Consider the following 13,114-nt stretch of genomic DNA (forward strand, 5'->3'; position numbering starts at 1 on the left):
TAGTAGAAGTACATAAAAGCAAGCACTTTATTATAATAGACAGGTGAGCGCTGAAACAAATATCTGTGATATGAACAACCAAAACAAAAACAGACACCCATACACCTGCCACTGCCACTGAAACAACCAATTAACCAACCCACGTCACACCACTGGCACTCACCGTCTTCCCACTGTCGTCTAACATGGTTTGGAAAAGCCTTTTCTATCTTGTAGGTCAGCACATCCCCATGGACAATCCTCAGTCTTCCAGGTGCTGCATCAGAAAGCATCTAGTTTACAAAAGGTCAATAAATGAGCTCAGAGACCTCAGGGGAGCAAAGGTCACAATCCTAACCCTGCACAGCATTTTATCAGTGGGAAAAGCCAACACTCGGTGTGATCACTGGTGAACCAGCAGGATACCATGCCCAGCGAAACCATTGTGTTTCTACTTAATAAGGGCTATGTAGACTAGCAGAGACTAGTGTGATAGCTTCGGATTTAAAAGACAGTGTGTAACAGTCTCATTTGACAGTCAGAATGACTTGTGTTTCTGCATGGTAAGAGTTAACATACTAAGAAAACTTATAGTGAAACACTGAGGATTAAGAGTAAAGTGGATGAAAATGAGCTAATTCAACCAAACCTATATAGTAAATGTACACAAAAGATTCTGCACACACACAAAACTTTTAATGTAATCTTCAAGTACATTCAAACTAAGTAATCTTCAAGTACATTCAAACTAAGTAGACAGTTCCTTGCCATGCTGGGTGACACCTGGCATTTTGAGACACTCCTTGGCACAGCACCCTTTTCCTGAATCACAATACAGCCACCATCAACCTGAGAACAATCCTGCATATTTATACAACAGTTACCTCTCAGCCCATTTCTATTCCCAATAATCCATTTCTTTTTCTCCTTCAGTCTTTCTTAGCGTAAAAAACAACAGTAAGGACCTGGGACTTAGCTCAGTGATAGAATACTTGTAAGAATATTCAAACCTGTGGGTTCCACCCCAGCCCCACCAAACCAAACCAAACCAAACCACAATAGAACCTCTTTTCTTAATCCTCTTATGCTTTTTCTCCTTAATTTAAGGTTCCTTAGCTTAAATGAGCCCCAAGGCCGAGCCACATTGCATGTGAAGTCCCCTTGCCTCCAATACAAAACTCTCTTGATATTCTTGGTCAATTAAAAATCATGCAGTCGGAGACAACCCTGTTCCCACTGTCTCCTCTTTTACAGGCCTCCCCAGCCTTAACACATGGGGAGGTGCTTACTCTTCCTACAACTTGATATGCCATGCTTTGTTGATACTCATGGGCGACCTGCCCTTTCCTAAACAGAAACAGAGGAATGGATTGAGGGGTGGAAGGGGGATTGGGGGAGAGGCAGGGAGAAGAGGAGGGAAGGGAAAACTGCAGCTGGGATGTAAAATACATTCGTTTATTAAAAACAAACAAGCATGCAGTCCCTGAGATTACCATGCTTAAAATGCAGGACAGACAGTGAGAAGCATCATGGCTGAGGCAGACAGTATGCAAAGGGGTGACCTTTACCACACTGCACACAGTCTCAGGTCAGTTGCTCAGAATACCCTGGCTCCAACTCAGTTGCTACTGAGATTTGAGAAATGGCAAAGGGCTATGTATGGCCAACAAGCTCATGGACAACTCTGCATCTTTGCTCTTCTACCCTCATGTCACTAAAGCTGACCCCCCTTCCCTCATTATCACTAAAGCTGACCCCCCCCAACACTTTGTCCATTCCAAACAATGGATGGGAAGATTGAAAGAGGCCTCGAGGAAGCCAGAGGGAGACTCTAAAGCAAGGCATACAACTTGCTGACTGATTTCCCCTGTTTTATCCTGTGTCAGAGAGGAGACCTGAGCCAGGCTGTAAATTGATTGCTTCTATGTCGCTCACACTGCGCCTTGCCCATAGTTCTTGACAGCATTTGTAACATGCTATGGCAGCCGCACACGTGTGGGTTTCTTTCTCTTGAATAACTGTGTTGCTTAAGGGAAGATCTGTTTCTTGCCTACTTAATAGTGTCCACAGTGATGACATTGCACAGCAGGCCTTTGACATGCATTTAATAAAGCAATCGAGTGTGGACCACTATCGGCCATTCATGAAGCTGGAAACTACTGTAGAAGCTGGCTCTCAACATCTGTGGGGTAGAGGAATTCACAAAGATTTATCTTAGCAATAAATGAGGCAAGATTATACAAACAATAGCTTCAAGTATAGGTGAAATGCCCGTTTGAGTATGGACATTTTAAATTTATGATCAGTTAATTTGATATGGTTAGTCATGATTATTTATCAAAAATAATTGTGTACCTATGACATTAATATACTTAGGAATTAAAGCTACCATAGTTTGATAAAATTTAAATTAGTTTCTTAGAAAACAGTAATTTCAAGATATTAAAAACTGAGAGAGTTCTTATGGGATATTTGATAACTGTATAAACATAGTGAATTTAATGATAACATTAACCAATAATGGAGAAGGCTTTTTTTTTTCCTGCAATTATGCTTCACATAATTAAAATAAAACAAATTACCATATCAAAAAAACAAAGAGGCAGAACTAAAAGCTTCTGTTATACAATGTCAATATATAAAAAGTAATTAAGTAATTAGTAATTAGAACTAAAGCAAGGCAGTGTAAACCTGCCTCTCTGGTATTAGTTAAAATGCTCTGATAACTGTGTTTGAAACGTTATTTTTTCCATACTCTCTAGTCTCACACACACAACTGCATACGAAGAGCTGACAAACACAGCAATCCACTTTCCTTTCCTGGTTCAAAGCTGCATTTCTATTCTATTCCTTTTGGACTCTCATTCAGGTTTAACACTCCGTCAAGACACACAAAATCCATCTTGTACAAGGTCAGTTTCCTCCTGGACAGCTGTGTAGCTTCATCTTCTCTTGTCCAACTCCTCATGGCAGGATTATGGGGTGTTGGGAGGGGGTGCCAAACCAACTGAACTGACATTATGATTATGGAAACCACTCCTTTAAATGCCTACAATGACACTCAGCAACAGCACATACAGATTTCCCTACCCAACCAGAGACAATGGAAAAATGTTTTCATCAGATCATGCTATTGTGGGGTGGGAGAAATCCCTAGTACACTTCCAGAATGACCCCAAGCATTTCACTTCAAAACCTGGAGATGCAACAACATGATTGATGGGCTCAGAGCACAGCCTGCCATGCTAGCTAACAGGTGAGTGTCTGTGCTGCCTCTCTCAAGCTGTTGTATTAATGTTAGTTTTCAATATATTCTTCCAAAATGCACTGTGAAATGGCTCTTGAGTAAAAGATGTTCACTAAGGCTTAAAACAGTAGAAAATCAAATCATAAGAAGGAAAAGCATGCATCTAAAAAATGACTGCTGCAAATGTTACCAGAAGAACTGGTAGCTCCTGGCTTGCATAATGGCATATAAAATTCTTACTCCGTGTTAGAAGTAATTATGACAAGTACCCTAGAGGTGAAGCGTTTCTTCCCATGTTAGGTTTTATAAAAGACACACGGAACAATAAAAGAGCTGTGCCTTTACTAAAGGTCAGATACACTCGGAAGCACTCTTTCCTCAGTAGCCAACGCTTGTGTGAAAGCATTGTGCAGGGTGTCTAACTGTGCTTGACCTAGGTGGCTTTTGGCAACTTAATGTGATGAGAAAAGAACTCATGCAATTCTTGGAACTTGGGCAAAATTTAAAATTTCCTGGAGAACAAAAAGAACTATATCAAATAGTTATTTGGTGTGTTTCATGCTACTTCTCTCAGTAAGGGGCTCATAGCAGTCAACACCGTATGAGCTAAGCATTAATTACCTTCTTCCTAATTTGCTATATAATAGAGCCCAAATACTGCTGAAATAAATACTAGCAGAAGGGCTAGGCACAACTCTAAAGTAAAGATAAGAATCATTTAAATATGGTAGATGGCAAACAGGAAATTAAAAAATGTAGTTATGAAGAATGTCCAAAACAGACGAAGGCTACTGTCCTAAGGGAACTTAAGTGGATGCTCCAATGCCTTCAAAGTTGGTGCTTGCTCTTAAACAGGGCAGAGAAATGACAGTAGAAGCTTGTTTGCCAGCCCCATCATGGACTCAAGGATACATGTGATTAAGTAAATTTCCTTACACAGAGTTCACACCTTCATGTGTCAGCTGATAAAAAAAGATAACTATGACTCCAATGGTATGGAAGAGAAAGGCAAAGCTAAAACATTTTCAATAGTAAGCTGGAGGTCAAAGGTTAGCACATCTCAGGTCTGCAAGCCAGTCTCTTTGATTTTTCAAACCCATGAACTTTCTGCCATACTCATTACAAAAAGCCTGATACAACACTAAAATAGTCGATTTCCTTTGTGGCTTTAAAATTCCAGTAAGCAAGCATATAACCTATTGAGAAAACCCTTGTGCTTCCTACACTAAAATGGAGCATGAGACACCACACATGCTCTCCTTCCTTAGACCCTACCCACACAAAAAGCATTTCTAGCCATTTATGTGTGTTTTACATATGAAACATTTACTAAGGCTGTGTTTATGCCATAAAGTCAATTTGAATAAATTCGCTATGATATGCTATACAAGTATGTTTTCTGAACATAAAGGAAAATAATACAAAGACATATGGACAAAGAGGCAAATTAAATGACAAATTTCTAAACAGCCCACAAGCCAAATACAAATCAAAAGGAAAACAGAGATTAAGTGGAAATGAAATGTCTCTTTAACTTTAGGATCTCAAAATTAGCTATAAAACAAAGTTCCCAGTGGTCAACTCTTCATAAATATTAGCTATTATAGTTGTTAATGGGTGAAACAGAAAAGGAAATTACTTTTAATGGAATTAAAGAAAAAAATGACATTTCAAAATTTGTGGTTTTTCTGACAAAGAAGAAATGCATAGCACTAATCTATAAACCAGAAAAACCTTCAAGTTAATGATTCAGCTACCACCTTACAATAGCTATAGAAAAAGCAGAACAAATTAAACCCAAGGTAAACAGAAAACGAGAGATTTCAGAACAGATGTCAACCACACTGAAAACAGAAAATTCAATGAAAAGCTGTATTTTAGAGATCAATAAAGTCAACTAATCTATAATCAGATCAATCAGAAAAAAGCAGGTATACATAAATGACCCATACCATAAAAAAGAGAGGTGGCATTAGTATGGTCGGGCTAATGTTTAAAAAAAAAAAAGTCAATACAATTCACCACATTAACAGATTCAAAAAGAAAAGCATTTTAATAAACCTAGATAAAGCATTTTTGTGCAAATCCAGTATTCTTGATTGCAAAAAGGAAAACAGCATCCCTTAGCAAGCTACAAGCAGAGGAGACCTCCCTCAGATGGGGAAGGAGACCTAGAAAAAGCCCAACATCACAGCAGTCAAGGTTGAACGTTCTCCTGTGTTGATATTTTGATTATGATTTGATAAAGCTTGCCTGGAGAGCAGAATGCAAAGCTAGCCACCGCAATAGAGGCCAGGCAGTGGTGGCACACACCGTAATCCCAGCAGCCACACAAAGTAAACTGGGTGGTGGTGGTGAGTGCTTTTAGATCCAGCACCAGAGCTCAGGGTCTCATTCTGTATTCAGTCTGCAGTCTCAGTGAGTCTGAGCAGCAGGGCAATCAGGAGCAGGTGTGAGGTTCAGTGGATCACCGTTTTGGCCTGAGCTCTGGTAGAGGTGAGAACTCTCTAGTGGTCCGCTGCTTTTCTTTTCTGATCTTCAGCTTGAACCCCAATATCTGTCTCTGGGTTTTTTTCCCCATTCATTTATTTAGCTCATAAATAAAGTCATGCACAATTATGATACATAATATAGTATGTTCACAATGGCATGGCTAAATTAAACCAATTAACATGTTATATCACACATATTCATCATTTTTGTTTTGAGAACACTTGAAGTATACTGTCTCACAACTTTTAAAATATAGCATATTGTTATCAACCATATTTATCATGCTCTCAGTCTGTCTCTGGGTTTTTATTATTCATGCTACATTCTCTGGAGTCAGAGATGAGGCCAGAGTGTGCACCCTGACTACTCCTGGTCAACTTTGTACTGGTGTTCCTAGTCACTGACAAAGAAGACATACACGCAAAGGGATTGATTAGAATGGAGGAGGCAGAACTGTTTTTATTTAATGAAATGGTGGTAGATACATAAAATAAAGGAATCTACAAAAGGAATCTACAAAGCCAACGCCAATAAATGAATTTAGTAAAGTTCCAGGACACAAAGTCAGCATCTAAGAAGTCAATGGCAACGCCCAACTACAAAGTAAAAACTAGAATCCGGTACAAGAGCAGAGAAATGCACGAAATTTTTAAGGGTAAATCTGGTGTGTGCAAAATCTGCACACTAAGAAGTATAAAACAGTGTCAAGAGAAAATATAAATTTATATACAATGTTCATAGGCCAGGAGGTTTTTATCATTAGTGAATTCCCACCCAAACTAATTTTTAGTTTCAACTTAATCTCAATCAAAAAACAGAGCACACAACCAGTGGAAAAGAACTGAATTCCAATCTCAGATTCAAGGGGACAATTCTAAAGCAGAAAGATGAACTCAACATACAGTGCAAAAAGGCACGCAGGGCATCATGAGAAAGAGAGCAAGAGAGGAGAGAGAACAATATGAATCTGAACCTCTGAGCCTTGACCTTGCCCCAACAGACAAAAACTGAGTCAAAATGAACAGATATCTAAAGTAAAAAGCTAAAACAGTTAAAAACAACAAACAACAACAACAAATACAGGAAATTTTTGTTTGTTTACAGCCCTGGCTGTCCTGGAACTCACTCTGTAGAACAGGTTGGCCTTAACTCCAAGATCCGCCTGCCTCTGCCTCCCCAGTGCTGGGATTAAAGGACACCACCTCCTCGATCATTTTTTTTTTTTTAAGTTCTTAGTAATTGGTTTTCACAAATATTCTAAAAATATGACACAAAATCGTATTTAAAAGAGAAAGCTGACAAATTTCGTACTTGGTAAAAGTTGAACTTCTTTTCAAGAGATACTGTTGAGGAAATGGGAAAAGAAGCCCCAGCTGAGACAATGTCAGCATAGCATGTGCCTCAACCACATAAAGAGCTCTCAAAATTGAGACAGATGGACTGCCACGAAAAATAGCAAACATTTCTAAATAATTCCTCGAGTAAGCATAGGTGACAAGTAAGGACACCATACCCATTCAATCAGTCATTAGGGAAAAGATAGCAAACCCTCAAGACACTACTACATACAAATCATGAGGGCTAAAACAAAGACAAAACACCAAAAGCTTACTATACCAGTGTGTGCAAACATGTACAGCAACTACAACCCCCATACATACAACGCAGAAAGGACATTACATGCGTCACCTGGTGCTCCCCTCCCCCCACAGCTGCCTCATGACGCTGGAACAACCAAATCAAGCTACAAATGACATTCTTTCAACCAAAAGATATTTTATAAATTATTACACTTTCTTTAAAAAGTAATTCTATTAGCTTAGAAATCACTAAAATGGAACCCTTAAAATAGATCATTCTATTTCTGCTTTTACGCAATTTTATGATTAATTTAGGACGCCTAATAGAGCATAGCTGTACATATTGAAACATTTGTTACAGGAAAAAGAAGCCTATTTGATAATTTAGTACCTATCATTTCTTTTTAAGGCAGATTCCTTTCCCGCAAAGAAGACACTAAGAATTCATTTTGCTGCTTGTGAAATGGGTAAGAAACCAAATGTACATTTCCTGTGATTTATCTTGAATTTGCTTTGATATAAAAAATACAAAACTTAATAATCAATGTTACTATTTACTTTTACTGTCCAATGACACATTTAGTCAGCTGCTCTGATACATACCCAACAGTCAAAGATGGAGACACTACTTTGTAGCACTGTAATATGTGGTAGAGATACAGAGGAATGAAAAAAATCAGATCTTTATCCTTGTGCCACTTAGGTTGTAAAGGGGCAAGACTGACAAAGAAACAACAGCAATACAGATACAGTGTGGCCAGCGATGATAAATCTAACAAAACAAGGTAGAGAGTAAGGAAGCAGGGACTCCAGGGATAAGAAAAGGGTGGTGGCTGCCCTTTTAATAGTGGTCTTCTGACATCTTTAATGGAACAGAGGAGAATATGTAAATTAATGTGGGAATTAACACAGATTTTATTCACCCTGATTAATGGGAAAGATGCATATCACAGGTGGGGGAAATATGATGGTTAAAAAGCCCACTAAAGGCTACAAGAAAAAAAGCAAAACAAAAACAAAAGACACACAAAGCACAACACAGCAGTTACCAGGTTTTTTTTTTTTTTTGTCATTACATAAATACCCAAAACAATATTCCTACTTCCACTGCTAGTGGGATATGGTTCTTAAAGCAAACAAAGTAAAATCCTACACTACTAAATTTCACATAAGGTCCAGGAACATTTATCATGTATCACTCCCAAAATTAAGTCTGAAATGAATTCTTACAGGCAAAACTAGATACAAATCAATAATATGTAGTTATTTAACACATGAAAACCAGATGAAGCCAGATGAGAAAAATAAAATCACTAGTTTTCTAAAGAAGTGCCCACAAAATGCTGTGGAATAATCCTTCTGTAAACTGTAAGTATGTGTTGCTGTCATTGTTAATAAAAAGCTGATTGGCCAATGGATAGGCAGGATTTTTGGGGGGCAGAGAGAATGCTGGGGAGAAGGAGGGCAGAGTCAGAGAAGTCCCCACCCAGATATTGAGAGGAAACAGGAGGTACAAGATGAAAGAGAATGTGGATTAATACAAATGGGTAAAGTTCTAAGAGTTAGCTAGTAAGAAGCCTCAGCTATTGGCCAAGCATTTATAATTAATAAGAAGTTCCTGTGTGCTTATTTGGGAGCAACTGTTGAGACAGAAACTCCTAGATTTAAAAACAAGATTTCTCCAACTATTCTAGCATATACAAGTATTTGCATATACTGTTTTTAAACCTTTTTTTTTTTTTTTAAAGTGGTAGATTAGCGGATAATTTTACTGTTCTGTTATAGTCACATAATAAATGCTATTCACATGGGTCTAAAGCTCAGGGCTCTTCTAAAGTTTAGAATTACAGGAATCAAACAAAGCCTTCCAGCCATCAAGTGCCTCTTAGGAGGAATTTCTTTGCAAGATCCCTGATAGAATCTGTCCCACCGTTTGCCCATGCTTTAAAAACTCATCTTCTCCTTCATTTCAAGCCCTCAAACCTGCTCCCTTGAATTTCCACTTGTCTCATTTTTTTTTTCTACAATAATCAAAACAGGCTTATTCTCCACTGCCAGCCTGAGATAGGCAGAGTGAAGATACTCACTCTTGGTTCTCACAATTCAGGTAAAACATCTCCAGCTCTTCATTTTCCCCCCCACCTGTAACAGCACCTGTGTGTCTGAAAAATCTCACTCAAACCTCTTATGGTTCTAAGTGATGCAACTTCTTTCTTTATACATAAAAATTCTCTTGTAAAACTGCTTAAACTCAACAACTATACTCAACTTGATGAGGCTCTAGCATGTATCTTCTTCATCTTTTATGTGTGGAAATGCTTTTTGGAACCTAAAGCAAATTCTCCTAAGTCATACCAATTGGCCATTATTGACAATTATTTATTTTTATGTCTTTCTATAGAACTGGGCCATAATATGCGTAGCTTAGAAATAAAGTCATAGAAATGATTATTTATCATCCGTGTGTAAAGTGCTTTTATTCAAACTGTGAGCAACAGACTATTTGAGTGTTCCTGTATACAACACGGTTTTCTAGACTTCCTGGATGACAGAACCCTACCTCTGGGACAGGACCTGGAGAGCTGCAGCTTGAGAACTGCCTGCATAGTCCTTGGTCAACATGGGAACTTTAGAATCATGGCCTAAGATTTGATTCAGTTTTTGCTTGCTAAGAAAGACACTTTAAGTTATCTCACCTGTAATCCTGGAATAAATCTAGTGTCCTTTTCAACCACCAGAAGTTCGGCAATATTGGCATTGAGAATGGATCGGGTGATTCCCCCAGGCCCGGGACCCACTTCGTAAACATAGACACCTGCTAGATTGCCGGCTTTCCTTACAATTTTGTCTAAAAAATAATAATAATCAAGTGTTAGCTACCTTTATTATCATAGCAAATTTCCTAAGAATTATCAACAGTTGCTATTGATTACCTCTTACTCAACACCAACATGTAACCATCATTAATATTCTACATCACTGTATCAGACCAGTTTCTTTAACAAACAGGATTATTCTGCCAATTTCCTTAACTTAAATTTAACTAATATTGCATTTTCTGTTTACCTGCCTGACCAACCGGTTCCTAAGAATTGGCTAGAGGAGCATGCAGCATTATAGCCCTTGAACATCAAATATCCGATTGCTTTCACATTCATCCTTCCATTCTCACAGGTAAAAACCCAAAGGGAGAATGCTGAAGTCCCTTTTCTCCCCTGTAGTTATTTGGAGGTCGGAGTGACAATCACAGTCAATTTCTACTAGACTGTGAAATTTAAACTCTTGATCATTTCCAGAAAAAAGGTTTGGACTGACTACTTGAAATTTTAAGCTCTGCAAATATACATGTTAAAAAGGATTTACTAATTCTTCAGTTAGTTTAAGTTAGCAGAACCTAAGAAATCACACAAAAAAAGTGGACTAGTGGTTCACTGCAACTAACCACTCTGGAAAAACACCAATGGGCTAGTCTTAGTGACTGCAAGATATTAAAATGTATTCACCTGGACCTCCCTGGACAGTGGAAATTTTACTACTGGAAACACACTAGCATTTCTTGGCACTGTATATATGGACACTGTGCAGTCCCAGTTGATGGTTACTGACTATCAACTTAGGTAAACTTAAAGGCAAAATGTTGCCTACCCATTCCCAGATAATAGGTAGAAAGGGAATCAACACTCCCACCCCCAACCAGCTATCTGTTTTGGGTGACGTAAGTACATTCTCTTACCATTCTAATTCATCTGAACTATACATTGAATGTCATGAAGAAAAGCAAATGGCAGAGAGGAGTTCCACCCTAGGTGTGGGCTCCAAAACCAATTCATTGTTTTGTTACAGGTTCCCAATTGGTCTCTCGGGTGGAACAAGAATGATGTATCAAGCAGGAGAATTATGGACTTAAATATTGCCAGTAACAGGTGGGGCAGAGGTTCCATTCCTACGCTTGGCAGGAACACTCACATACAACCAGATACCAAAGACAGCAGCGTCAAGCCCTGAAGTCTGAGTTTCAGTCTCGCTCCACCTGAGTTCACCAGGATAAGTACACTTCCTTACACCTTGGTTCCCACAAAAGAGTGGATAAAGGACCTAAGAATCTGGAACTTACTCACGGGATGCACACAGCAGAATGTAAATGAAAAATTAAATGGCTGGGGATGTAATTCATTTGACAGAGTGCTTGTCTAGCATTCCTGAAGTCCCAGGATACATACTGAGCAACCATTTACTGAGCATGGTGGCAAATCCTTAAATGTTAAGCACTTGGGAGATGAGGGCTGGAGGATCAGAAATTGAGTGTCACTTGTTGCACAATGAGTTCGAGGCCAGCCTTAGACACAGGAAACTGTCTTTAGAAAAAGTAAACTCTTTCAGCAAAGAATGTTGCTTTCTTTAGTATTTGCTAATGGCTGGGAGGGGATAGTATTAGCTATTGCTGGAACCAAAGAATCTAAAGGTAGGTGATCTTAAGGTCCTTGTAGGCCTTTCTATCGAATAAAAGATGAGAAATCTTAAGTGGGCTAACTGTTTTACAGTATAATGGCTCCAAGTTCAAGAAACAAATTACTAATTTATGCTTTGTGGTACATTCGTTATGTAATCAAACTTTTTTTCTTTTGGTGGGGGTGTCTCCTTTAACATAGGGAGAGGGGCTGAAACTCCAGCAGTCAACTAGTGTCCTTATTTGCAACAGATGGGCCTTATTGTCACAATCTCATCACTGGAAAGCATCGCTAAACACGTGGGTAGTAAGTAAATTAACAAACACCTGTGAAAACTCACCAAAACTTGGGTGACCTTCACCCTATATATATGTTTTACCGCAGAAAAGTAACTTTTAAAGTGGCATGAGGAGTCACAGCGCTGGCACAAGGTAGCTGTTGGCTTTGCTTGGCATGCATTTGCAGAGCGAGCATCCATTCCCTAGCGGGGCTCTTGGGACTGAAGAAGTGAACATTCATCCTATTGACTTACTATTTTGGATTCGGTTTTGAAATAGGGTCTCTCTGTCTTTAACTGGCGGCCATCCTCCTGCCTCTGCTCCTCGAGTGCTGAGATTACAGGAGCAAGTTACCGCGCCAGATCGGGAACTGGTAAAGAGTAAAACTGCACTCATTTAAATTCCGCGCATAATAAAGCGCCCGGGAAGCAACTCCGGCCGGCAGAGCCGTGCACCACGGAGCGTGCCTTCGGCCTGAGGCTTCAGGTCCTGCTCGCCGGCTCCAGCAGCACCGTGCTCCGAGAGGACGCACAAGCGCTTGACTGACAGCCGCCCGCCACCCAGCCCGGCTCCATCACCCACCCGCGCCCCACGGGGACACCAGGGTCAACGGACGATTCAGCCACCTGTCAGCCTCAAGTCCAGGAGGAAATTCTGGGAGAGCTGCTTCACCGCCCGCAGTCCGAACAACTTAATGATCTCTCGAATGGTGGGCAACGGGGGAAGACGGAAAGTGCCGAGCATCCCCGAGGAAGCCATGAGGCAGACAAGCGCGGCCGAGCCTGGCGCCCGGACTTCAAGTTTCCAGCGCGCAGGGAAGGCGGGGCCGGGGAGACGATGGCCCGCTTCTGAGGCCATCTTATTGGTTGGAGTAACCACCGGAAATGACGAGTGACAGGAAGTCTGTAAGTACTGCAAGTTCCCGTCAGGAAGAGAGCGGTGCAGGCTGGGTGCGGAGAGGGGCGGGGTCGGGGCGTGTCAGGGCGGAGGCGGGGCTTGTAGTAGCTCCGCCTCTGGGAGGTTCCGTAGGCATTTCAAAGGCTAGACTTTTGCTTAGTAGCGGGAAAGATGGCGATTTGTTTTTTTCTG

The 13,114-nt window shown here is 40.1% G+C and overlaps 1 protein-coding gene across 4 annotated transcripts in view; it reads right to left on the minus strand.

Moving 5' to 3' along the window:
- Tfb1m (transcription factor B1, mitochondrial) overlaps positions 1–12,860 on the minus strand; it is a 34,053-nt gene extending 21,193 nt beyond the window's left edge. Inside the window, exons 1-3 of one of the 4 annotated variants that reach the window (XM_027401053.2) lie at positions 12,652–12,860; positions 9,996–10,147; positions 164–272 (exon numbers count right to left, since the gene is read on the minus strand). In XM_027401053.2, coding sequence (XP_027256854.1) covers positions 164–272; positions 9,996–10,147; positions 12,652–12,784 — 394 coding nt within the window. In that variant the 5' untranslated portion in view covers positions 12,785–12,860. The remainder of the gene's footprint in view (positions 1–163; positions 273–9,995; positions 10,148–12,651) is intronic. The other 3 variants (XM_027401052.2, XM_027401054.2, XM_035440421.1) reach the window with 3 other exon arrangements.
- Between the last annotated feature and the right edge of the window lie 254 nt (positions 12,861–13,114).

The sequence above is a fragment of the Cricetulus griseus genome, chromosome 2 (genome assembly GCF_003668045.3).
Source record: "Cricetulus griseus strain 17A/GY chromosome 2, alternate assembly CriGri-PICRH-1.0, whole genome shotgun sequence".
NCBI lineage: Eukaryota > Metazoa > Chordata > Mammalia > Rodentia > Cricetidae > Cricetulus > Cricetulus griseus.